Below are 25,787 nucleotides of genomic sequence, written 5' to 3' on the forward strand. Positions count from 1 at the left end.
TAAAAGATACTTTATTTTGCATGGCTTTGAAAACAGCCAATCAGGCAAGCATGTGGATCAACTGTCCCAAAAGAGAAAAGCTGCCATTTATTTAATGCTTTCTTATATTCAATGATTTAGGACTGAACTTAGACGATCAAGCAAGTTACAAAAACTTTAACACAAGTTTAAAAGATTACAGTAAGAAGTAACTGAAATGTATATATTAATGTGGATGTGTGCAAGTAATGATTGTTTTCATTCTATGCCATGACTGCCTTATACTAAAAATGCCTTATTTTAACAAGTAATGGCTCCTGATTAACCTGTGAGTTAATTTATTGACAGTGCTGTCCAAAAGTCTTGAGCCACCCCTCATTTCTTTATATTTTGCTTCCACTGAGCCAGTCTTTCTTGACTTTTTTAACGCGTTCTTGCGCAATAGTGCTTTTGTCTTCCTGAAGGTCTTTCAAAGGTTTTATTTGGATATTGGCTTCTTCTTCACTAATTTTCTGTCTGTCTACTGTTCACTGAAGTCTCATCAGAAATGGTCTCAGTGCAAGGTAGAGAAACAGGGAGGAAAGGCAACATTACACAGGTTTTTATTCAAATCGTCGTGTTTTGGAGCTGTATTTGCAAAAGTATCATCAGACTGATCCACCATGCAGTTCCATCAGCTTTTTTAGCATGACATTGATCCCAAACACTCTGCCAAAGAACAAAAGGCATCGAATATCCAAAGAAGAGTTTTGAACGTCTGTCAAGAAATCTGGAGAACTTTTGCTGAAGACAAAAGAAATTACAAGAAAGCTGGTCCCACGAAATATTGACTTTCAAGCTTATTAGAACTGTACAAACTCCTTTTTTTGCCTTATGAACTGTATGTTAACGCAGGCTTATAAATGTTTCAAAAAACTGCTGCACATATTTCCCATTTTCAAACAAAAACAAAGAAATGTGGGGTGGCTTAACACTTTTGCTCAGAACCTCTGAATGTAAAAATGTAAGATACAACCGATGGCTCTGCCTTTGAACCTCAATATCACTTTCTTGAATCTCTCTCCCACTTGTCATTAACTTTATAAATCCACTTTCCACGGGTAAAACACATAAAATGTAATAGATTATTATTATTATTATTATTATTATTGGAGCCTTGTGGTGGCATTACATTTATGCAGAAATGTTGATGAAGTTTCAAATAATAGAGTTTCAAAAATGTTCTAAATGAGCATCTTCTAGTGTCACACACTTTGTTGTACATACTGATATGAATAATTTATTAATTCACATTGTACAGCCCACAATTAACTATCCATCCCACTCCACCAATTAAAAACAACCATTCAGCTTAAAATCCTTCACCTGTGAAAAAAATAATAATAAATCCATCACACAATCTCAGTCTCTTTACACTTTCAGTGGCACAGAATTGCTCTCAAGGTGATTTATCAATATATATTTTTTATCTAGTCTTATTTGTAGTTTTGGTCTTCGTTCTCTTGTTGGCAGAAAACACCCAACCACCAACCCGCCATCTGTCCCCGCTGCTAAATACAGGTTCAGTAGAAAATGTTGGCCAAAATTTGCTCCTGTCCCAAAACTGGACCAACTTAATGTCCTTCTGCTCGGGAACCTCCAGGGTCCTCCAATCACTCAGCTCAGCCCCCAGAGAGTTTCCATGCTACAAAGAGCAGATGAATCCTGCCTCTTTAAAGACTGAGTTTCAGTGGAAGGCATAGAGCAGGAGGAGAATGGTGCAAACGCCAATCACCGCGCCAAGGATCAGAGAGTCCCTTCTCTTTCGCAGGTTGATTCGCTGAATGAGGTTGTTGATAGCTGGGAAACGGTCTGAAAGAGTGTAAATTAAGGAAAAATACACAAATATGGGATATAGTAACCTCAGTAACACTATTACTGGCTACATTTCTATAAATCCTAATAAGAAAGACCATTTTCTATCAAATATGTGAGCGCTAATTTTTGAATGTCCTATACTGATTTCAGTCTAGAAATCCTTTAAAGATAACTTTAAAGGAGGTCATTTGGTTCCCCGCATACAACACTGCACATGTGCAACATAAAGGATACTGGCCAGAGTATTGACCTTGCTCTGTATGGATTTCAGCATGCCCCTTTGGAAGGTTACGTTCTCCTTGGTCGCCATAGCAATGCTGAAGAAAAAGAAAGATGTAGCAAAACAGATGAGTAGAGAAAAGTGACAATCCTTCATGTCTTTGCTCTTTATTAGTAATGGAAAAGTACCTCTGACTGTAGGCGAGTTAGAAAATGTAATTTTTATCTTTTCTTTTTTTACTTTGGTTGTCTCCACCAAACATCGTGGTGCTGTAAATCCCCTGTGTCATTCAGTACTGTTTCTAAACCTTTTTTTTGTAAACCAAAACTACAGAAAAGGATTTAAAGGGTAAAACCTAAAATTGTGATCATTCCTGCTCATTCAAACACTATTCCTCCTTCCTACATGCAGTATCTTTATGAGATGGTTAAGCACCTATAAGGGCAGTACAGATGTGCTGTGGTATTGTGCTTCTTGTTCTAAAACTTGGGCCTCAGGAATCTTCAGAGCAGCAAAGTGCAGCTGAGCAGTTGGCAGGAAAAGTTTCAGGCTCTATGTTACACAAAATAATCAATACAAGCTTCAGAGCCCACCTTCAAGCACTTTGTTCAACTTTTAGTTGTAAGAACTAATCCCTAATAATCATTTATTTCTCTTACAGTAACCTCTCCACAGCTGTACCAAAAAAGATCCACAAACAGGTTCTATAAACAATAACTAATGGCTAGATGCCAGCAGCAGTGGCTGCGAGTGGTACTGGTTTGCTTATGCAAGGAGAGAAGTTACTTTAAAAAGACATGACATGCTGAGAAGCATCATTTAATCGGTTTAAAGATGATGTGACATCAGCCAATTATAAAAGCTTTTAGACCCGTTTAACGCCCCTTATATACGACACAATGAATAATATACTATTTGAACATATGTCATATTATAGAAAGGAAAATTTTTGATTTGAGCAAAAAATGTTCAATTATTCTAAATTTTCACTACATGTAGGATTATGCTAGTATTCAGACTGGTGACAAACAGAACTAGTCATAGGGGACCAATTCCTCCCATCTCAGAGTAAAAGATCCCCAGAGGATGCCGGTGAAAACAAAGTAAATGAAATCACCAGTTGTTTACTCTTTTGGCTGGTAAACATGATGAGCTCTGTGTGTGTGTGTGTGTGTGTGTGTGTGTGTGTGTGTGTGTGTGTGTGTGTGTGTGTGTGTGTGTGTGTGTGTTTCGACTGAGCACTGAGAGACTATGACCACTGTGTTCGTCTGAACGTGTTGTGCGTGTGATGTGTGAGCACGGGTGGGTGGGGTCTTAGCATCTCCTGTGGTTTGGAGGCTGCTGAGGGGACAATCTGCAGTCTTGGCCTGGAGCTGTGTTTTGGGGATCATGTTCTCCTCAGTCAGGAAGAATCACTTTGCTGATACCAGCAACCTCGACTAGTCAGTGTTAACCGGCTCATGAGAATCAGAGCTGGAGGACAGAAGTGCACTCTGATCAGTCAGTTTTTGTTTTTTGGTGACCTAAACGAGGAATGTTAAACTGTCCAGCAAACTGTTGAATAAAACCCCAGATCACAAATTATGATAGTGCCTCTTAATGCAATATGTGCAGCAAACAGTGCCTCTTCTCCTTGGACTGAGGTCATTAAGATTAAACTAACTACATCTACAAAACTTTTTAAAAGGATAGCCTGTAAACTACAGTTCATTATATTTAAGAAGATAACGTGTTATCTGTCACACCTGAGAGAACTGTAATTTTTAAACCCATTTTTTAACTATAGCCAGAAACCAGAACAATACTCATCTTAAGAGACTTTAAATTATATTGAAAAGAGCCAGCCACATTATAAAGGGGAAATCAATGCAAAGCAACAATGCTCTGTGAGCACATACTTAGCAACAACAAACAAGAAGAAATCTTTGTAAGAACCAGACACAGATGAATAAGGGAAAGAAGGGCTTACCTTATTGTGTCATCCATCAGTCGATCTGAGCTATAGACAGTGAGAAGGAGAGAAAAACGCAAGGGAAGGGCACTGGTTAGATATTGATACAAGCACTGCAGAATAAACAAGGAATCTGCATGCTTGATTTGGCAGAATTTGTATACTTCCTGACACAAAACCAAAGGCCATGCTACAGTATGGTTTGGTCTGGTCAAGCTGTTGGAAGACTGATATACTTTTTCACAAAAAAAAAAAAAAGAAAGTTGTGGTAGATTCTGTTAAATTAAAAAACAGAACAAAACTTGCACAGTTTTGAGTGTCTTTTAAGATCTCCTCCTGTACAATCTGTGAGTCTCTGAGCTTCTGTACTGATTTATCATTAAAATGGGAGCAAACGCCAGCAAATTGTACACTCATGCGCCAACTGCAACGGATCCGTTGATGTTTGCAAGGGCGACAACACCATTATATTTGGCCCATATAGCAGTGACTGAGTTGCACCAAAAAGGCATTAGTCTTTTTTTTTTTCTCTTTTTTATTTGTTTTGTTCATTTTCCCCTCATGGATAAATCAACTCAGATGCCCGGAGGTTAACGTTCTGCATCACTGCATAAAAGAGGGGAAAGTGGAAGGCACTGCTACACTCCTAATCCCACACAAACCTCTTATGCTGTAACACTTGTTTTGTGTCTCAGGTTGCTCATAAGCAAAAAAGCTTTCAGCGGTTTATCTTCTAATTGGAATCAATTTGGATAATGTTCCAGAGAACTAAAGTCAACCAAACAAACAAAACTGCAGGGATTGTATTTCATAGTTCAACAGTCATTCATCTTCCATTCAGCAGCTCCACATCCTCCGCCTGCATGCTCAATGTGCGGTTTCCGTTAAGCTCTTAACAATGTTGAGATGAAGTAAGAGAAGGCGCTAAAAGATTTATACGTCACTTGCAAGATGCGAGATCTTCCTGATTGCATCACAGTTTTTGTGATTCTGTCATTCTCTCTGTTGATGGGCAAACATGAGAGGAAACCACCAAGAGCTGGAAAATGTGGCAAAAACTGTAGTTCCTCTAGGTTACTAGCAATTAGGGCAACTAAAGACTATTTTGGTAGCTGACTAATCTGCCAATTTTTCTTTGACTAGTGGATAGTCAGTTATCTTATAACTTTTATTTATGCTCCCTGTGGGCAAACCTCCCGTTCTAGGTTCCAGTACCTCACTTGCTCAAGTCTGCCCACCTGTGAATATCACTCTGTTGTCTTGTACCACAGCAAATCAAAATAATGACCTACGAAACATATCAGTTTACTCAGAATAAAAAGGAAAATGCACAGTTTGTGTTTGTGTGTGTGTGCACGCATGCATCTGCATCATAAACTTTTAGAGCGCTTTTATTTGAATAATATTATGGTTTGCTGCGAGGTCAAGTCAGTCTCAGATATCTGTGCTTCAGTTTTGATAAACTATTACTGGGTACCAATTAGCAGTCCATTTCTTCATCTGTGACTTGATAGAACTATTTTCTGCTCCAGCTGACTTTTATTTTGCTTTGCAGTGAGTGTTTACAGGAAAGGTGGTAAAGAAAGCCAAGCCCAGACATAACAAGGGACCTTTTTTCACTAGAGCTCCCTACTATCTGTGGTATTGAAAGGTAATATGTCTTATTTAACTTTTTGTCTTCTAGGCAGCGAGTGGGCAGGACCAATTGGACTATAATGCATATTCACAATGTGGGCTGTGCATCCTTCTGTTCTTGGATCACAGCTGCCCACACTGGCACCAACCTGCTTTTTTTGGCAGTAGTTTGTAAGATCGTAACTGCATTTGTCTGACTGAATGAAATCAGTTACAGGAGGTGAAATGATAACTGGCATCTAACTTCATTATGAGTTAGATGCCAGTTACCATTTCACTTAATAAATGTATTATGGGAGCTGGTGGGTGGACTGAAGAAGACTGCAATTAGGCAATTATGCAGTAGGAATAAGACTTTATAGCATTAGAAAAAGACCAGAAATTATATTCTAGGATCTGAGATTTTAAAACATATAAAAACTTGAAATAAGTATTTGGTTAATAAAATATTAAATTAATTGGTGCGAATAAACACTGTATGTCTGAAAGAGGCCAAAAAAGAAGAACTTAAGAATGCAATATGGACAGAGACTGCTTAAAAGATGGAAGGAGGTGCGACAAAAAAACGAAGCCTTTAACTGTCCTTCACCTGACAGTGTTCTGCTGATAAATAATGAGCTGAAGAGGAAAAAGAGAAAGCTCGGGATCCGCCTTGATTTATGGAGTTTTTATGTGCAGAGATGAGATGTGGCAAAAGATTTATGCTTTATATCCTCCATAATCATTTTGCAGCTATAGTGGTGAGCTTGATTGTGCCATTTATGTATATTAGAATTTCTGTGGTTTCAGCTTTGAGTGGGGTTCTTTCTGTTTCCCTTGGTCAGTTGTTTTCCTGCCGTCATTAAGTCACTCATTAGCTTCCAGCTAATTGCCCTTTCCATTTTGATGAATCAACCCATACTGTCCATATGATCTGCTGCGATTCACAAACAAATGATCACACAGACAGAATGCTTATTGACAATTATGTACACTTTGGTTTCATCTGAACAGTATGTTAAAAAAAAAATACTACATGCATTGCAAAATCATGGCTACAAGGATTAAAACAGTACTGCCCACAAGTCCTTTAACCCTTGTGTGGTGTTCGTATTTTTGTTACTCAGCCAGTGTTCATGGGTCTGGTGGACCCGCTAGAGTTTTGGCTTTCCAAATTAACACTATCAAACAATTTTATGTTAAATTACTCAACAGATGTTTACTTCATCCCAATTACAAGACATATGAACAGCAAACATGGTTAATTTTTTCCCTTTACCTTTGTTAGATCACATTTATGAATTAATGTGCTTCTCGTTTTTCTTTTATATAAAATGTTATAAATAAATCAGTTATAATCAAGTGGAGTGAGTGGAAAGACACAACACATTTACACGTGAAAAAATAATTAATTGTTTAATTTTTCTTTTGAAAAAAACTGAACACGGGTCTCACAGACCCGAACACCATACAAGGGTTAAAGTTGTCTCAAGCCAATAGTCCTTTAGGCTTTCTGAATGTCTTTCATAGTTTCTGTTTGGCTGCTTTTTCACTCATCTTCAGTCAAATCCTTGTACCTCACCCTTTTCAGAGGAAGGTTTTTTTTTTGTCTTTTAAGCCACTCAACTGAAAAAAGCACCTAACTAACCTAATATGAATCAGTATTGTGTATACACATAACAGTCGACTTAGCAAACCACTTTGTTTCTAGCAGCTTGTTGCAAATACACATCATTTGTTCAGCTCAGTCTATGAAAAATGCCAAAGATAACAAAGTTTGATACACACAACATTGTATTTTGCATCAACACGATGATTCCCAAAGAGCTCTTAGCCAAAAACCTGGCCTATGTCAGCATGGTGTGCCTCCCCAGAGCCTGTACCACAACATAATTGATGCAGCGTGGGATCGTCCTGACAGAGAAAAGAAGAAAAGGCAGCCAATATCCAAAGAAGGGCTTTGAATGACCTCCAAAGTTTACATCAAAGTTTAGTTGAAGGGCCAACAGATAACATAAACTGCATGCTCAGTCATCCTGGTAAGGAAATCCCAGAAAGTTCATTCTGTTCATCTGGATGTAGCGTTTCTGGTAGGAGAATCATTTGTCAATGAAGCTATGGTACACGTTTTGCTACTGAGATGTCCCACTAAAACATTACCAACATTAAGTACTGAGAGGAAAATCAGAACATGCCAGTAAGCAGCTAAACACTTTCAACTCACTGAAATGAGTCTTCTCTCCCAAACCGTAAACAATCTTGATGTTTAAATTGCTTTCACAAGGAAATGGATATGAAATAGATCATAATGGACTGTTTTGTGTGAGCTAGTCAGTGAATATGGTTGATATGGATGATAGATTTAAAATAAGCTGTGGTATTGTCCTCATATCATTACAAAAGTGTGAAAAAACATAAATTAACTGACACAAATTGGTCCACAAACACTTTTGTTGGGTAAATCTATAATTAAATCTCTAAACGTCCTGAACTAGTTCTGTGGTAAGTTGTAATGTGATAGAAAAAATACGAGAAAGCACTTCACCGTGTATCCATGGTGCAAACTTAAAAATCGGCAACAGGCTAGACAGACTAAATGCAGGCATCTTGAAGACAACAGAGTGACAGAGAGACTTTGAACACCTGTTTAAAATGCTAGGTGGAAAACCTGAAGAGTTCACCATGATCAAGACCTTGCAAAAAAATTATAAAAGAGATATTGGCATGATATACTGGCCACTACAGTTTTAGAAGTACCAGCCCTGGCTATTTGAGTATTTTCATTATTAAAATGGGCAATTAACTGTCCTTGTTAAAAGAAAACAGATTAACTGGACAACTGTGAAGATAACTAACCCACACAGCCTAAGCACTGTAGTTGTAAAATACCTAACTCTCACCAAATTACTATTGTGTACTTTGCTAAATTACCTAAGTAACTTAGCAAAGTACACAATTATTCAGCAACCATGCTGGCCTTAATGATTAGCAAACAGAAACATTCACAAATTGCAGGTTCTTTGCAGCTGTTGGATGTGGCTCATGGATCGTGCGATTTGATGCCCTTGTTCGTTATGCTGCACTAACTTTTTAATTTTTTATTTGTTATAAAAATGCACAATTTGAATATGTCTTGTTTGATATGTAGATGATATTTAGATGCTTTTTCACTTGAAGCAAAGCATCACATGCAATTCTCATGAGCCTGGCAAACAGAGCTTACACATTTAGAAACAGGCAGACTATAGAGCCTAAATGGACACAAAATGATGAGTTGTGACAGTATTTACTGAAATAAAGACTCAGAGCATATCTTAAAGCTTAATAACTCAACTTTGTGAGTGAAAAGAAAAGCATCCAGAGAATCATCATTGGATTTCCTTGTGAGTTTGAACTAGAAGTCCTTATGTGACCACTACCATTAAAGCTGTTGCAGCATGAACTTTTAATGGACTTACCCCTCCCTCCCTCCCTATCTCTTGTTTATTTATGAAGGCTAACCTCTATGGCAAAGAGAAATGGAAAAACAGATCTACAAGGATGGAGAAAGAACCAATGATGAGGCGAAATAACAGATCAGCAGCATTTATAGTAGCTTTAATTACTAAATGGCATCAAGTTACACTTGCCAAAGACTATTATAAACTAAAGCTAAAGCAATGAGTATCAGTGACAAAACTGAAAACAGCTTTCAGCTCTAATATGTAGAAACATCTGACTGCTGTAGAACCACATACTGAAAACTGATGAAAGCTATCTTAAAGTTACAGTGTATAAAACCTCACCACTAGATGTCAGTAGATTATAGACTGGATTCAACTTCATTCAAGTTTTTTTTCTTACACCTTCCAATTTAAGTACATAATCCTAGCTATAGTTGCAGCTTTAGTCAACCAAGAGAGATCGAAAACATTAAATTTAGACTGTACCCAGTAATAGTTGTGGCCAATCGGTGTGTTTCTACTACTGTTTGTGTGTTAAAAAAAACAAACAAACAAACAAGCAAATAAACAAACAAACAAAAAAATAGTCTTTCACTATTTGGTTTGCCATCCTGTCTTTAAGTCTGACGTCATTATCCATTTCCGGGTCCAAACTCCGCTTCAGGTCCCACAGTCAAACGGACAACGTGGCATCACTGAGAGTTAAAAATGGTCTAAATTCTTTCATCTTTAATAAAATGATGAGTGTGGCTGCTCTACCAGGTGTAACAATTAAATTTAACATCCAGGCATCCACGAAAACAGAATTTATGAAGTTTAACGGAGTTTGAAGTTAGCAGGGAGTTGGCTCGCTAGTTTCCATCTAAAGATAATATAGCATGTTCTGACTGAGGGATTTCAGAAAAAATTAATACATACCGCTCTGCTATCACTTCTGACATAAACAAAGACAAAAAACTAAACAGCAGTGACGTTTGTAGGGTTACTTAAGTTGAGCAAGCTGGTATATAATGATGTGGTAAGTGGTGGCTAGCTACACAGTTATGGTTAGCATAATATACTGTAAACACGGTAAAGCTGGAGGATGAACGCTAACTTTTTTCCACTTGATTCAAGTTAATGTGAGGGTTTCCAATGGTTAGGGACAAATGTAATTGCATGGCAGGATGCTGTAAACGGGCCAAACTTCAGTCAGGAGAACAACTGAGATAATCCATCCACAATACAAGGTTAGTGATTAATATTAGAGGTGGGAATCACCATACATCCCACGATACGATATTATCACAATACTTAACGCACAATACGATATTATTGCAATTTTTTTTAAATATTTTGCGATATTCAGATTCTGTACATAAAGGTAAGCTTTATCAATATTCATTTTATCTAATATCAAAGTCTCACACTCAGTCTTTCTCTCATTTCAGTCAGTTTTATTGTTGACAAACTGAACGGTTTGTATTACAGTCTAGTCCAACTTAACTGAATGCAACCATCTGGTACAATTATAGCTATTCTGAACTATGCAATTTATGAAAACTATGCAGCCCATTCAGCAACTGAAGAATTTGAAAGTAAATTAAAACAAAATATAATTTTACATTAAATAAAAAAGTTTTAAACTTAATTAAAATAAAACATGTCTTAAATTTAGTTTATCGCTGCCAAAAAAAAAAAAAAAAGTTAAACACATTTGGACAGTGAAGGAATGTCAGGATTCTTGCTCAGAAAAAGGAGCTGATCAACATGCTCTGAAGTCAGAGCATGTTCCAGTCCACAAAAACTTTTTTTGTAACAAAATATTGATTTCTGCTGTCCCTGTATCGATACATTATTAGCAAACAAAATATCACGATACTACACAGTATCGATTTTCCCCCCCACCCCTAATTAATATGTTGTTGTATTTGCTGGTCTGTAGTTATACTGTAAGGTTTTAAAAACCAATCTTTAAAATGTGCTGCCGAGAGAGGCCAACAGTGATCACTTAATAAACGCAGAGTAGTTTGGACCTGGAAGCAGGGTTTATACGTCATCACTTAACAACTGGATTTGGTTAAGAAAATCTAACCAGTCCACTGTTTATATGCCAGATGACAAGCTTATGTAACCATTTACAGGAGGCTGTAAATCTTTGTGAAAAGAATCCGATACAAGTCATGGAGTCAGAGAAGCTCACTTCTTCCTGAGGACAGCAATACTGAGGTGAGATGTTGAGGATACAATGAACTTTTCTGTCGGTTAGCACCGCTGTTAGCTATTGTTATCCACTGTTACCGAGCATTAATGAAACTTGTTTTTTTTAACTGGACTCAAATTATATTCTCACATGAGAACAAATACGAGAGTTAATTCGCAGAGTGTCAAACTGTCAGTGAGAAAATGTGATTTTTAAGACACTGAAGCCTAACGTTAGCTGGCATAATAGCTTACAACCAGCTACTGTTGTTAAAGCCGGCTCATTCGTAGCTGCTGAAAATGAGTAATTGCAACAATATCTAGAACACATAAACATGTTTATACACATTTTCATGTGTTAGAGGCTTGACTTCAGCTCAGGTGATGAATCTTGAGGTGAGGAGGAAGAGGATGATTTTTTTTTGTAGATGCTTGCCACATTGTCTCCTTTCTTTATATTTTCACTCCTATGGTAAAGCGGACCCCTTCTCAGATGATAAAACATAGGTATGAATCTTCATATCTGAAGGTGCAGTCATGAAATAAATAAAAGTTGCTCACTGATATTTGTTTCAGTGGGTTCTCTTAAGAATCAATAGAGATTTGCAAGCATTTCACTCACTGCAGTAGCTTGTAGATTAACTGCAAGAGAGCTGTTTTATAGGCTGCAAATTGATTAGTCTTAGCTGACCAGTTTGGAAGCCTCAAGCCATCATTTGCCAATTTATAAATGGTTCAAACACAGTCATTACACAAGGCCTCCTACTTACATTTTCCACGCTAAATTATTGGGGCAGCATGATGAAGCAAAAAAAGTTCAATAAATTAAAACAGATCATGCAGCTTTACATAAAAGAAACCTCATTATTCATGCTACTTTTCCATAAAAGTCACCTTTGACAAGAGATCATCACAGACTGCGCCAGGAAAGTAAGATTTTCACTCAAATCTCTCATATTTATCGGGTATCTGTGGATAACAGTGATACTCACCAACACATTACATCCCTTTTCTCTCTTTTCCCTTTCCTGTTTTATGGCTTTAATAGGATCAATCAAGTGTAACTCAATCCTCATCTCCAGTATCCACTTTCCCTCCCATCTATGCCAATGGTAAGGGGAAGCCCTATAGATAGTATGGGCTGTGGTTTAATAACAAAATTTAATTAACAATATCCTGATCAAATGCAAATGACAAGCAAAACAGCCTGACTGCTGAGAAAGCATCTCAAATGGTAATGTTTAGCTGTGTGTGTGTTTTTAAATAATCTTCATTTTAAAATAATTTATATTACATATTCAGTTAAGATGTTTGGAGCCAAAATATTCTTCGACCCACTCAAGCACTTGAAGCATTAACTTGTCTCCCTCATGTGCTAAAATGAGCACACCTAAATATTCATTTATCAGCCACGAAATAGAAGCCATCTCCAGCTATTATGTCACAGGAGTACTGTCTGGTACTGGGATGCTGTTAAAGCATCCATTGTGTTATATGGGTTGTATGATACATCCACTGAGCAGTTTCTGTGGTGTGGTAAGATACACTGTTCTCTGTGGGACGCCAACCCCATCAGGGGGTTGCTCGGTGTCCAATAACATGGGCAGTAATGCGTTAGAGTAGCATCCATATGAATGCTAGGACCAAATGTTTCCCACCTGAACAATTCATGGTAATGAAATGTCATGTTATACAGTTCAGCAGTCAGCAGTACCTATGTGATTCTTGAAAACCACTGAACTTACACAGGCTGAATTGTACTCCAATTAACCATCAAATATTGAGTGTTTTGTGAACGCTAGAATACCTCTGCTCATTTTTTATTCTGTTTAACTCAGCAATACCTTTGATTATATCCTTGAGCTCTAACAAATGTGTTGAATCCATTTCCTTCCTCTCAATTATTTACATCCATTTCTTTTGGCCTGCAGTCCTCTTCTTCTTCATCTTTATTTGCACATTGCTATATATCTTGGCATGTTGCTGCCACCTATAGGTCAGTATAGAAGAGTCACAGCATTTGTAGCACCGCATTCCATTTCCTTCTGGACAACACAAAAGAAATGGGGGACGACAAAGAGAAAAATAGACACAGCACACCAACCACTCATGGCAGATGGTCGTCTTCTCTGAGCCTGGTTCTGCTGGAGGTTTCTTCCTGTTAAAAGGGAGTTTGTCCTTCTCACTGTCGCCAAACCGCTTGATCATAGGGGTCATATGATTGTTGGGGTTTTCTTTGTTGTATTATTGTAGGGTATAGCTTACAACATAAAGCGCCTTGAGGTGACGGTTGTTGTAATTTGGCACTGTATTAAATAAAACTGACTACAGACCTACAGAATACAGAGATGAAGGAGCCATGGACACTTTCACTGCAGTATTAAATTTACTGATACTGTTTATCAGTACCATTAAATAGGTGCTATAAAGACATACCGTCAAAAAACAAACAAACAAACAAATAAACAAAAAACACAGAGACATATGGTACACCCTAGGCCACTTCCACTCCCAGCAGAGCTTCGACAACATTCCATTGGTAGACTAGGGACATTGAGTCATTGCTGAACCTGCTACACAGAGCTGTGGCTGCAAGGTAGTTGGTGTCTGGCATGGGTGTAACCCCTGAACCAAATGGTCGACACTGAAGGTGAAGAGCGTAATCGAACTAAAGAGGGAGTCCTAACCTAGCTTGGTTAGCCTGTGGGACTTTGGAGGCAGCCGATAGTTACCAACAGGCCAAGCAGAACACATCTCGGGCAGTGCCTGAAGCAAAAACTGGGCTGTGGGAGGAGTTTGGAGAGGCCATGGAAAAATACTTTTTGACTGCCTCGAATGGTTTCTGGAAAACAATCAGTTGACTCAGGAGGGGAAAGTGGTGGTCTACCTGCACTGTGTATAGTGTGGGTGGAGCACTGCTGACTTTAACTAAGAATTTTGTTGGACGGTAAAAGATCTTTGACAATCCAAAGGTCTGATTGGCAAACTGGGGTGGTTGTTCCCATCTTTAAAAAGGGGGACCAGAGGTTGTGCTCCAACTATAGGGTGATCACACTCCTCAGCCTCCCAAAAGCTATGTCAGGGTGCTGGAAAGTAGAGTATCTGAGGTTCGACTAACAGCTGGTTAGTCGAACCTCGGGATACAGGAGGAACAATGTGGTTTTTGTCCCAAATAACTGCCCTGGTCACGGAACACTGGACCAGGTCTTTATACTCTTGAGAATGATTGAGGGTTCATGGGAGGTAGCCCAAGCAATCTACATGTGTTTTGCGGACTTGCAGAAGCCATACCCTCTGAGTATTCTGTGTGAAATGCTTCGGGAGTATGCGTGGTCGGACCCGTTGCCAAGACCCATTCGATCCCACAGAAACTGTTGCTTTGTCCGCATAGCCAGCAAAAAGTCAGACTCGTTCCCAGTGGGTTTTGGACTTTGCTAGTGCTGCCCTTTGTCACAGATTCTGTTCATTTTTTCTGGAGCAGTTTGCAGCCGAGTATGAAGCGACGGAATGAGAATCAGCACCTCCAAGTTTTACGCCATGGTCGTCAGCTAGAAAAAGATGGAGTGCCCACTCCGGGTCAGGGATGCGTTATTGTCCCACGGAAGAGTTTAAATATTTCAAGGTCTTGTTTAGGAGTGATGGGCAAGGGGAGTGGGAGATTGACTCAAAGCGAAAAAGCAAAGGTCTCGATTTACTGGTCGTCCAACGTCCCTACCCTCAACTATTGTAAAGAGCCTTGGGTAGTGACCAAAAGAATAAGGTTCTGGATCATATTCATATCCAGGACACGTTGGACAGATAATAGCTCTCGGCTGCCCTGGGAATCTCTTGGTGTTTCCTCAAACAAGCTGGAGGAGGTGGCTAGATTAACATTTAAGATACCTGTTAAATACAATTTAATGTTGTTGTTGAAACAGGAGCGTTACTGACCTTCGTGCTAGTTGCTTCGTGTTAGTTACTAATTTAAATGCAAATTTATATTTAACTGAACATATAGTAAAAAAGTGTAACTGCTTTATTTCAAAGACATAAAAAAATCCATAAAATGCTATGCGATTAAAGTTATTTAACTAGACCACACTGTATTTTAAAGGGTCATTACATAAACATCAATTTCAGTATATAAATATTAGCCATGCATTGTGGGAGCAGGTAAAGCCTGTTAGAAAATGAATGGAGAGGTCTTTGAGAGGGAATAATTGCAGCATTATTCCTTTGAGAACTTGATATGGAAAACAAATGCAAATACTAATCAGTCACACTGCTATGTATTGGCCATGTAAATAGCTCTGTGGTAAATTTGTGTTTCGTTTCTTTGTGTGGGTATGTTTGCGTGTGTGTGTGTGTGTGTGTCCTGCTGCTATCCAATTTTACTTTCCATGCAGTGTGCATCTAACACCTCTGGCACAAACACAGGGAAACGCATAAAAAAAAGAACCACATGCTGTTCTGCAGGGGTTGAGAGTCAGCCAAAAGATTGTGGGATACTAAGGTTGCTAGAGATCAGGATTTGATCTTCTCTGTCATGCATGCTCATATAAGACCTTAAGTTATGAATTAACAGAAGAACTTCACATCTGCTATGAAGTAAACGCATGAAGAGAACAAATGAATGTGTCAGAAAAATACATTTTTATTTGTTTTTCCCAAATCGTGGGCCTGCGCCATCAAGGTTATTCCAGCTTGCTTTCCTAAAAAAAATATCGGACTATTTCACATTTAGGATGGCAACCTTATTCTACTTTTAACTGCTATGGTTAAATAATACAAATGCTTTGGGAACTTACTTTCTCAGATGCTCATGCTCCTTTAGGAACAGCTCTGTTCTTCTGTTGTTGACCCCAGAACCGCTCTTGTATGTCCTAAAAAGGCAGGCAGATACACTCGTGAATAATACTTTTTTTTTTTTTTAAATGAATGGTAATTTTCAACATTTAGGCAATGTCAGATTTACTTGTGTGTCAAAATCAAGTTTTCAAAGTGTAGATAAGAAATAAATCTAAAATGACAGCCCAAGTTAACAGGCGACAGCCTTGATCCCAATTCTTGTCTCTGTAACTTTGCATACATCAGAATCAGAAGTCAACCAAAAAGGAGCAATCTGTAAGGCTGCCAATGTAATTTTCACAAGCAGATTGCCACAGGGTACCAAAGGCTGGCTAACTTTCAAAGTGAGGTGACAATCTGCGTTTTATCCTGCAGATCTCACTCTTCTTTGCAAGGACCACTAAAACACACAGCATATACAAGGAATATAAAAATGTAAAGGCCTTGTTCCTTAAACTGCACATTAGCAATGTGATAACAGCGTTAAAGGTGTTAATCGCTTTACTGGTATGGTAGCGCTTTACTAATTCACACAAACTGCTAATATTTGTAGCATATATGGCTATTGCATACAGTGATTATGTAATGATTAATTAATCAGAAAAGCCAGACAGAGAAGGTAAGCATTTTAAACTTTTTTTTTAACGACTTGATTGTCTTTCATGGCTCTTTTTGTGTTTCTAACCCATTCTTTTTTTTAACACTGCATCAAATATCTAATTTCCTTTTTGTATTTTCACACCAAGGATGCCACCCTTTGCAATAATAATAATTCTTCAGACTAAATATTGCGTTTCCATAAAACTATAAGCCATGATTGGCCAACTGCCCAAGTAGGTCTGAGTCTGAGAAACTGCAGGGACATTTAAAAATAATGATTCCTTAAATGTGTCATTTTTGTCAGATCTTTTGAATTAAAGCTGCTGCAGTGAACAAAGCAAAATTCAAAGAACTGTTTTCCTAGAGAAAAAAAAAAGGAGAAAAAGAGATTTTTTTTATGGTTAATGAAGAAACAGAAAAAAAACCGTGCTCTCCTCTACTGAGCAGTCAGAAGTGATGAATGGGCGTTGCACCACTCACAAAGTAAACACAGCAAACCCATTCTTTTCTGTTTGATGAATCTCTAGCTATCAGCAGCCCTGAACTGCTGACTCCCATGCCTTCTTCGTTTCTGGTCATTTAACACTGCCCCACCCTCTCGTCGAGCAGGGGAGGAGGAAGGCTATGAGCACATATAGTACACCCCAGAGTGACTGCCTTGAGCCCAATCTGACCACCCTAGCAACTGGGCTGATGCTTCTGTGGGACCAGAATTCTTTGTACTGACAGACCGATTCATCACTCCGGCGAGGCTTTTTAAAAGGGCACCAATGTAAATCATAGAAAACTGTCATTTTTGTTGCTGACATTTAAAAATCAAAGCAGGAGAAGAAGGGTTGTTACATCTCAGCTCAGCTCTGCAGCATGCTATTACTATGAATGTGGTGTGTGTGTGCTTCAGTAGTCTGTAAGCACAATGCAAGTTATTGATATGGTGTTTGATATATGCCTCACTGTTCCATTTGAGTGCTTGTATCAATTAGATAGTTTGGACTCCTTCTTGTTACCACATGGAAAACATATTCTGAAACGTGTGCTGGTCCATTTACTTCACAGCCAAGAGCTCTACTGCCCTCTGCCTGACAAAAGAGAAAATGCTTAGCTGCACCAGATATTCCATCACTGTATTAATGTCATGATATTTTACACATTTCTGTACTGACCCCAAAATTGTATTTTATAAAAGCATCTTGTAACTACGTTAGTGTTCAGATAGGCCAAGGCTTAAACTGTGCTGCCAAGAAGACAATGTAAAAACACAAAGTCCAGAATTCTGTGATCAGGAAATTGTTTTTGCTGTTTTCGACAACAGAATTTTGTCATATATTTTCAAGTCACATCTTATTGCTTTCTGTCTATTATTTGCCAGTATTGACACTTAGGATCATTCAGATAAGGGGTGGTCTCTTTAATTAAAAGTCATTTTCCGGTTGCTAGGCAATAAGTTGCCACATCATGCTAGAAAACTGTATGAAAATGCATCTTTTGTACTTAAAAGATCAGACAAAGGTGCTTTTAAAGTGGTGAAAAAGCAGAAAAAACATTAAAGTGGAAAAAAAACCAAAATAAAAACAATTGGCCAAAAAAAAAAAAAAAAAGCTCCACCGATGTCCTATGTAATGAAGTGGCTCCTAAAATAAAGAGATATATTTTTTTTAAGGACGCAAATGTTACTTTCAGTGATTTCAAATGTAATGAAAATCCTGATTAATACTTTATTAAGTAAAGATTCACACTATATTTGATAACCTCTCCCGTCCTCTGTTAAAACAGAGAGAATAAAATCATGCATTTGACTGCTCCTTTACTGCTGCTGGTGGTTAAGGCATCATTTTCTAGCAGTGTCTGATTCACCACAATATCTGTCATTTCATCGGTATTTTACCTTCTTCTTGTGCTGGACTCAAGACACACTCGAGGGTCCAATGACTTGATACAACATCTCGTGACACAAATTGGTATTACACAAAAGTCTGCTTAGTATCCTGTACCCTATCCTTAGTTTCATAATTTAAATGAAAAACTGCACCCAATGCTGTTTAATCTGTTGTTTTTTCACACTCAGGTCATTCTGGAAAAATGTAAACTATTTTAATTTATAGTAAGCTCCTTAAGAGCTTTATAAATTACTTAATGAATACTACATTTGTATATTTATACATAGTTAAGTGAGTGTATTCCTATTGAACATGTATGCCTGCCTGCAAGACGCCTCTGCATGAGAACTCTTCTCTTTGTACTCTAGATGGACAGGGAAGGATCAATAAGAATCCTGCAGTGCTCACTGTTTGCCATCATCAGTGCCTTCACAGATCAATAAGCCACTGCAAAAAGAAGACTCATGGTCTAGGGAGACCTTCATTTCAATAAATTCCCTCAAACTGTGCAAATCTGAAGAGAGGATGCACTTCCTCAATGCAAGGCCAAAGTGAGCACGAATCTTCTATTTGTTCAAGAACATGCCAAATGGAAGTGAAGTTTCAATTACCGTATTCCTCTCAGGAATAAGGTCTACGACATAAGAGCAGTGCTTGACCGTTTTTATTGCTCAGCACCCTTTCAGATCAAAACACAAGAAAGCATGCGTGTGTAGGATCTTATCATTTACTATAATATAATAAACAACAACAACAACGACATTAATAAAAATAATAATTAATTAATTAATTAAAACATTCCCACACTGCTATAAAAGCTAAATGAAATTAGAAGGTGCTGTGGCTGAGTACTCACTCAATGTCTTTCCTGACAGACCCTAGAAGGTCTTCCCTTTCCCGGATGGCCAAAAAGTTGCCTTTGGTTTTGTGGAATTCATGTGTGTAGTCCTTCGAGGAAAATAAAGGTTTTTTTGTTTTGTTTTTAAAAAAAGGAATACAGGAAAGACAGACAAACAAACAAGTGGTAAACAGGACAAAACTGAACCACTAAGGCTAGGTTCACACTGCAGGTCTTATTACTCAATTCCAATTTTTTGATCAAATCCGATTTTTTTGTCTACTTCTTCATACTACAAATAAAATGTGACAGCAAACGCGCTTTAGTGTGAACCCTCAAAGCGGCCTGCATGCACAAAAGAAGACGTCACACACAACGCGCTCTGTTTAGACCCAGACCAAACAGTATTGTTTGACTGATGGCCGTTAATATAAAGACTTGTTTCAGACTTCACGTTTCTCAATTTTGCTTTAAGTTATAAAGTTATTTTGTTATTTACATATGGCCTAATAATTATCCTTATTGCTGTTTTAGAGGAGCGGTGCTTCAAAGGATAGTTGCAGATTTCTGTCAGAATCTGCAGATTATACAGTACAAATAAAATGTTCACGTTTCTCCAACGTTGTCTTCCCAACAGTTTCACTAACATCTGCAATGGACGGCCAGGAAGCGTTCGCGATGTCTTATCGGGCGCTTCTCCGGCACTGATAATTGGTGTCTGTCTTGTGTCAGTGACGTAGAAGACGGATTTAATGCGACCTGACCATTCAAGCAGCAGTCCCTTTCTAAAACATCAGATATGTATCGGATTCAGCACCACATACGAAAGTGACCCAGATCGGATTTGAAAATATCGGATTTGTGCCGTTCACACTGTCACACCATGATTGGATATGGGTCGCACAGGGTCAAAAAAGTCAGATTTGATGTGCTTTCGCCTGCAGCGTGAACGTAGCCTAAGACTCAGTATGTGCTTTAGAAAGTAGTTCTTGGGCTCTTCATTGAGTTCAGTAACTATAACTGAGAAGAAGTCGCTATGAAAGAAAATGATTTCAATTAAATAAAAATGTTAAAAAAAACTATAGAAAACAGATGAGCGACAGGAAAAAAGGAACAAGACAGGAAACCTGTAGGATGTCCCTGTGCCTCTGGAGCGTGTGCATGAGAGCAGCGTTGAGAGCAGCTGCGCCCGGAGAGTTGGTGTACTCCGCCATCTTGTCATTCACTGCAGTCAGCTGAGAGAGAGAAGGAAACAGAGTGGACGGATGGATAGACACGAAGGACGAGGCATATTTCCATTTCTGTTCTTATTATATTCTTTTTGCCGTCCTTTTCCACTGACCTGAGACAATTTACTTACTTTGGCTAGCAACTGTTCAATCTCCACTGACATGGTGTCAAACATCCTGTCCTGGGTAGAGTTGTTTAGCAGAGGTGTGGTGTCTGACCTGAAAGGAAAAATAAGATGGAAGAATATTAAGAATTTTTATTTAAAGCAGCTTATTTGTAATTGGTTTTTAACTCACATAAAAAAAAATCTTGTACTGTTTTCTTGTGTTTAATGGATAAGAAATGTGCTTTATTTCATAGCAGAAATTACACATTCATCAAATAAAGAATTTAAAGCTGTTAGTAAAAAATAAATAACTGTAATCAAACAGAAGTAAGTAATCAAGTTTTTTTTTCTTGATTGGTAATGTTTCAAAAGCCTACTTGGTCTCAAAATCCTTAAGGTCTGCAATAAAGAAACATGTAGTTTTTGTGTTAGAATATTCCATTCAAGCTACTTTAGGGGTGGCTGTAGATTAGCTGATTAACAAATATGCATTTTAACAATTACAATTCAGGCTAGATATGAAAACTCTGAATGATGAATATAATTAAAAATAATAACATTTTGACTAGTAACCCATTTTCAACTCCAATAAAATAAAATAAAAAACATTAAGTTTAAGCTTTGGAACCAATCTTTGCTTTCATTATATCTTTATATCTTTTTACTATATCGTTGTTTTTAAGAATAATATTAAATATGTGATTAAATATGACAACAATAAAATACAATAAATACATCTTTACATTTGGTAAAGATTTATTGCTAAAAGAATATTAATTGTTTCAGCTTTTTAGTAGTTATTAACTCTGCGGTTGAGTGAGAAGCCTAAATCTTACGTGTCTCCTCGACGTCCATCTCTGGAGCTGCTGTAGCTGGTGCATAATTTACTGAAAGAGACCAACTTCAGGTCAAGTTCGTTCTCCAACTGTCTGGCCTGCTTTCGCAGATCTGTAACAGAAGCAATCAACCCAATAAAATACTTAAAAATAACTAAAACACCATCAATTAAGTATTGCCCCAGAGTAGATGATTGATTGATAGATAGAGAGAGATAGATAGATGGTCCATTCAACTTTTTTGTAATGCTATTTTCTTAATTAGCAACTCAACATGAAGACAACTTGACTCTACTGCTCAGCTGTGATGTCTATTTTGTCTGTTGCTGACTGTGCAGAGAGTGTATAGTAGAGTATGAGAGCTATGTAGAACAAAATTTCACCATGACAAGATTTTCAAAACTGAAAATCTTTTTGTGCATCTTCTATTAAAAATATTTTATATCAGATATCCAAAAAATGTAACACTGAAACCTATACAGAGGAATAATTTATGTTAAACACTAGGGCTGGGCCCTATCATACCGTTCACGGTAATACCGGTATAATGTTGGGCAATGATAAGAAAATGAAATATCGCGATAGAATATGGGTAAAGCGTGCATGCGCAGTGCCTTTGTTTTCATACGCACCTGGCAGAAAAAGCATGGCGGCGACAGAGAATGAGAAGGGCGAAAGCAGATCGTTGAATGAAACAGATGAACCAGAATTGGTTTGTAAAAATGGTTCAGTGGTGTGGAACTGGTTTAGCTTTCGTCCGTCAGATACACACCAAAGCACTATTTTTGGTAGAGCATGCTAGCGGGCTGTCGTTATTACCGTGTTTTTTGGAAAATAAGTCGCTCTTTAAATCAATCCTTTGATTTTCTGAAAAATTGAAGTGCGCCGTATGTATGAATTCTGGTTGTGCTTACTGTCAGTTATATCGTTATTGCAAATTTCAAAATATATATCGTGATAAATATTTTTGGCCATATTGCCCTGCACTATTAAACACTTTCTAGCCAATTTGTTTAATACACACATCCAAATACTCATTAAAGCAAATATCATAATAAGAAGAATCAGAATCGTGTTTATTGGCCAAGTATATGTGCAAACACGGTTCCGGTAGATGGTGACACTCTCAGACAATCAATTAGATAAGATAAGATAAGATAAGATAAGATAAGATAAGACTTCATTGATCCCACAACGGGGAAATTTTTGCTTCAATTCAATGCATTTAGGCATAGTCAAGTCAAGACATAGTCAAGACAACCTGTTGAAGTTCAAATTGTCAAGGAAGGTTATTTGTGTGACTTGAATGTGGCATGGTTGTTGATGGCAGATAGGGTGGTCTGAGTATTTCACAAACTCAGACTCAGGATTTTTCCACATGACCATTTCTAGGGGTTACAAAAAAATGGTCCAAAAACATAAAATATCAACATAAAATATCAAGTGAGCAACAATTCCCTGGCAGACAATGCCTTGTTGAAGACAGAGGAGAATGGGCAGACTGCTTCAAGTTGACAGGAAGGCAACAAGAACTACTTAAATAGAAAACAAAAACAATTGTAAGAACCAAAGTATGGAGAAGAACATCACTGAATGCACTATACATCAAACCTTAAAGCAGATAACCTACCTACAGCACACTGGGTGTCATTTCTGACAGCTAAGGACAAAACAGGGTAGTAAGATTACAGTTCACAGGTTCACCAAAGATGGACAGTAGAGGATTGGAAAAACGTTGCCTGGTACATGTGTCTTAATTTCTGCTGCAACATTAAAATAGCAGGATCCTAAAAAAAAACAGGAAAACATGGCTCCATTTGGCCTTGAATCAATAGCTCAAGCTCATAGTGGTGTTATAATGGTCTGCTGGCTATTACCAGGTCCCTTATCTCCAAATGAGCATCAATTACTAAGTGTTTTATCCTATTGTAAAGTGTCCTTGGGTGACTTGAAAGGCGCTCATAAATAAAATTTATTATTATTATTATTAATTAAATGCAGCAGCCTACCAGAGTCTTGTTGCTGATCATATCCATCCCTTTATAACCACAGTTTTGATGGCTGTTTCCAGCAGGATAATACACCATTCCACAAACCTCAAATCACCTTAAACTGGTTTCCTGAACATGATAATGACTTTACTGTGCTCAAATGGCTACCACTGGCTTCAGATCTCAATAGAGCATTTTTGGGATGTAGTGGTACAGGAGATTCACAAATTGGCGCCAACTGTGTGATGTTTTCATGCGAATATAGACCAAAGTCTCTGACCAAAGTCGGGTCCAACATGGTACTACGAAGGTGAAATGTCCCATGAGCAATTTAGTTGTTTTAGTTGTGACTTGTTCAGGGAGTACCCCGCCTCTAATCCAGTGACAACTGATACAGTTGTATCAGTTGTCACCGGATTGGGGGGGGGGGCAATTTTAAAAAATATGCCATTTTGTTTTCTGCATTAAACATCAACAAAAAAAAAACTCCTGTGCTACCGAAAGCTAAAGCAACAAGACCGTTATAGCAACAAAGCTCATTGTTTTAACACTACATTAACCAAGGGGGGGAAAATATGAAAACGCTATCTGCTCACTGCCGACAATTAACGAAGCAGCTGACACACTCGATGTGCCAGGCTGATAAGCTGTTTAGATCAACGACACGGCTTAAACCGCCGAAGGAACAGAGTTAAATGAACTTACACGGCGTCTAGTTCGCTAGCTTGTTGGGAGCTAACTTGGTATTGTAGTGGCATGTATGTTTTTAAACCATGTTTCTTACAGCCAGAGGTGGAGTGACAGGGGCAAATTGATTGCTGATATTATGAAAACGGTAAAAAAAAAAAAAAAAAAAAGTGCTGTTATAATACTACTTGCTGTAAACAGGCTCGAGTGTTGCCTTACCTTCCCAGTACGTGCTGGTTCCTATTCCTGCCATCTTTGTTGTTCTGCGACGTCACCAAAATCCGGGTACTGTCACGTGTCAGCAGAAAACGTACAGGACGTACCGCACGACCGCGTCAGCCAATCAGCTACAACACAGCGTCACCTAGAGACCAGTAGCAGCCTGGGCAGAGTAAGGCTGTGTCCCAATTCAGGGTCTGCACGCTTGAAGTACGCATTTCAAGTGCGGTTACGTCACCGCCACGCGACGACGGCTGTCCCAATTCGAAGTGTACTTCAAATGCATACTCCAAATGCGCCGTCGATTTCCCCAAATATCAAGCGTGGTCCGGTGCACGCTTCGTGGTCCCATATATCCAACAATTCATAGCGCGGCGGTGGGTGTGGATAATTTTGCCGCAAAATACGGCAGAAGGGAGCGGCCGAAGAGGGTTTTTTTTCCAAACTTTATTGAACTTATAAAGCGAACAGTCAGTCATTCCAGTTCAGTTTGTACAGTAGATATACAAGGCAAATGAGAGTAACAATATACAGTACAATGAAATAAGAAGGATAAATAAATAAAGGATAAAAAAAAAAGACAAAAAAAGGGGGGGGGGGGGATGTGACAGACTTCATAACAACTTTGTACTTGAAAGTTGTGACAGCTCATACCTTAAACATTTCTGAATGAACTCCAATCAATGATAAACCTTTTTTATTGGAAGTTAATTTAAGAGAGTTTAAGTAATATTCAATTTCAATCAAAAACAAATTAATTGATGGGGTTGAGTTTTGAAATTTACAACCAGCAAGCCCTGATCACATGATCTCAGGGACCTGCTGGCGATGTATGGATATTAAAGATCTCTGATATATGTCGGTGCCTGTTCATCCAGAGCCCTTAATGTTAAAGTCATATTCTTAAAGTGGACTCTGAATTTAATGGGGAGCCAGTGCAGCTGGATCAACAGGTGTGTGACATGAGAGTACTTGGAAGACAAGGTCAGAAGCCTTGCAGCAGCATTCTGAACACCCTGCAGACGTTCCCAGGAGGCATTACATAAACAAGTGAACAAAGAATTACAATAGTCCGAACGAGATGAAGGAAATGCGTGTATGACAATTTCGAGTTCTGAGCATGACACAATGGATTCAGCTTTGCAATGTTTCTTAAAATATAATAACAGGAGCAAACCAGAGATTTAACATGAGCGTCCAAAGTCAGAGCTGAGTCAAAGTTTACTCCAAGATCCCTAGTAGAGGATTTGGCAAATGTAGCAAGAGGACCTACATTTTCCATAACCTTGGGCACAAATTTATCGGAAGCACAAAGAAGGACTTTGGTTTTC

The 25,787-nt window shown here is 38.2% G+C and overlaps 1 protein-coding gene across 2 annotated transcripts; it reads right to left on the bottom strand.

Annotated features, from left to right (window-relative positions):
* Positions 1–24,791, bottom strand: gosr1 (golgi SNAP receptor complex member 1). 2 transcript variants are annotated; one of them, XM_086261444.1, is made up of 9 exons: positions 24,457–24,648; positions 21,560–21,671; positions 20,748–20,835; positions 20,515–20,622; positions 19,406–19,497; positions 16,033–16,107; positions 4,026–4,055; positions 2,071–2,153; positions 1–1,830 (listed from the first exon to the last, which is right to left on the bottom strand). In XM_086261444.1, the coding sequence occupies exons 1-9, from the start codon at positions 24,488–24,490 to the stop codon at positions 1,706–1,708; spliced, it is 747 nt and encodes a 248-aa protein (XP_086117570.1). In that variant the 5' UTR covers positions 24,491–24,648; the 3' UTR covers positions 1–1,705. The 2 variants fall into 2 exon arrangements, with proteins under 2 accessions (XP_086117570.1, XP_086117571.1); XM_086261445.1 differs by lacking the exons at positions 1–1,830; positions 2,071–2,153; positions 4,026–4,055 and adding an exon at positions 15,624–15,953 and having other exon boundaries at positions 24,457–24,791.
* Between the last annotated feature and the right edge of the window lie 996 nt (positions 24,792–25,787).

Source organism: Aulonocara sp. 'chitande type north' Nkhata Bay, linkage group LG14 (genome assembly GCF_057382095.1).
Source record: "Aulonocara sp. 'chitande type north' Nkhata Bay isolate Kocher_YH1m ecotype deep benthic linkage group LG14, A_spYH_male_GT1.1, whole genome shotgun sequence".
Taxonomy (NCBI): Eukaryota; Metazoa; Chordata; class Actinopteri; order Cichliformes; family Cichlidae; genus Aulonocara; species Aulonocara sp. 'chitande type north' Nkhata Bay.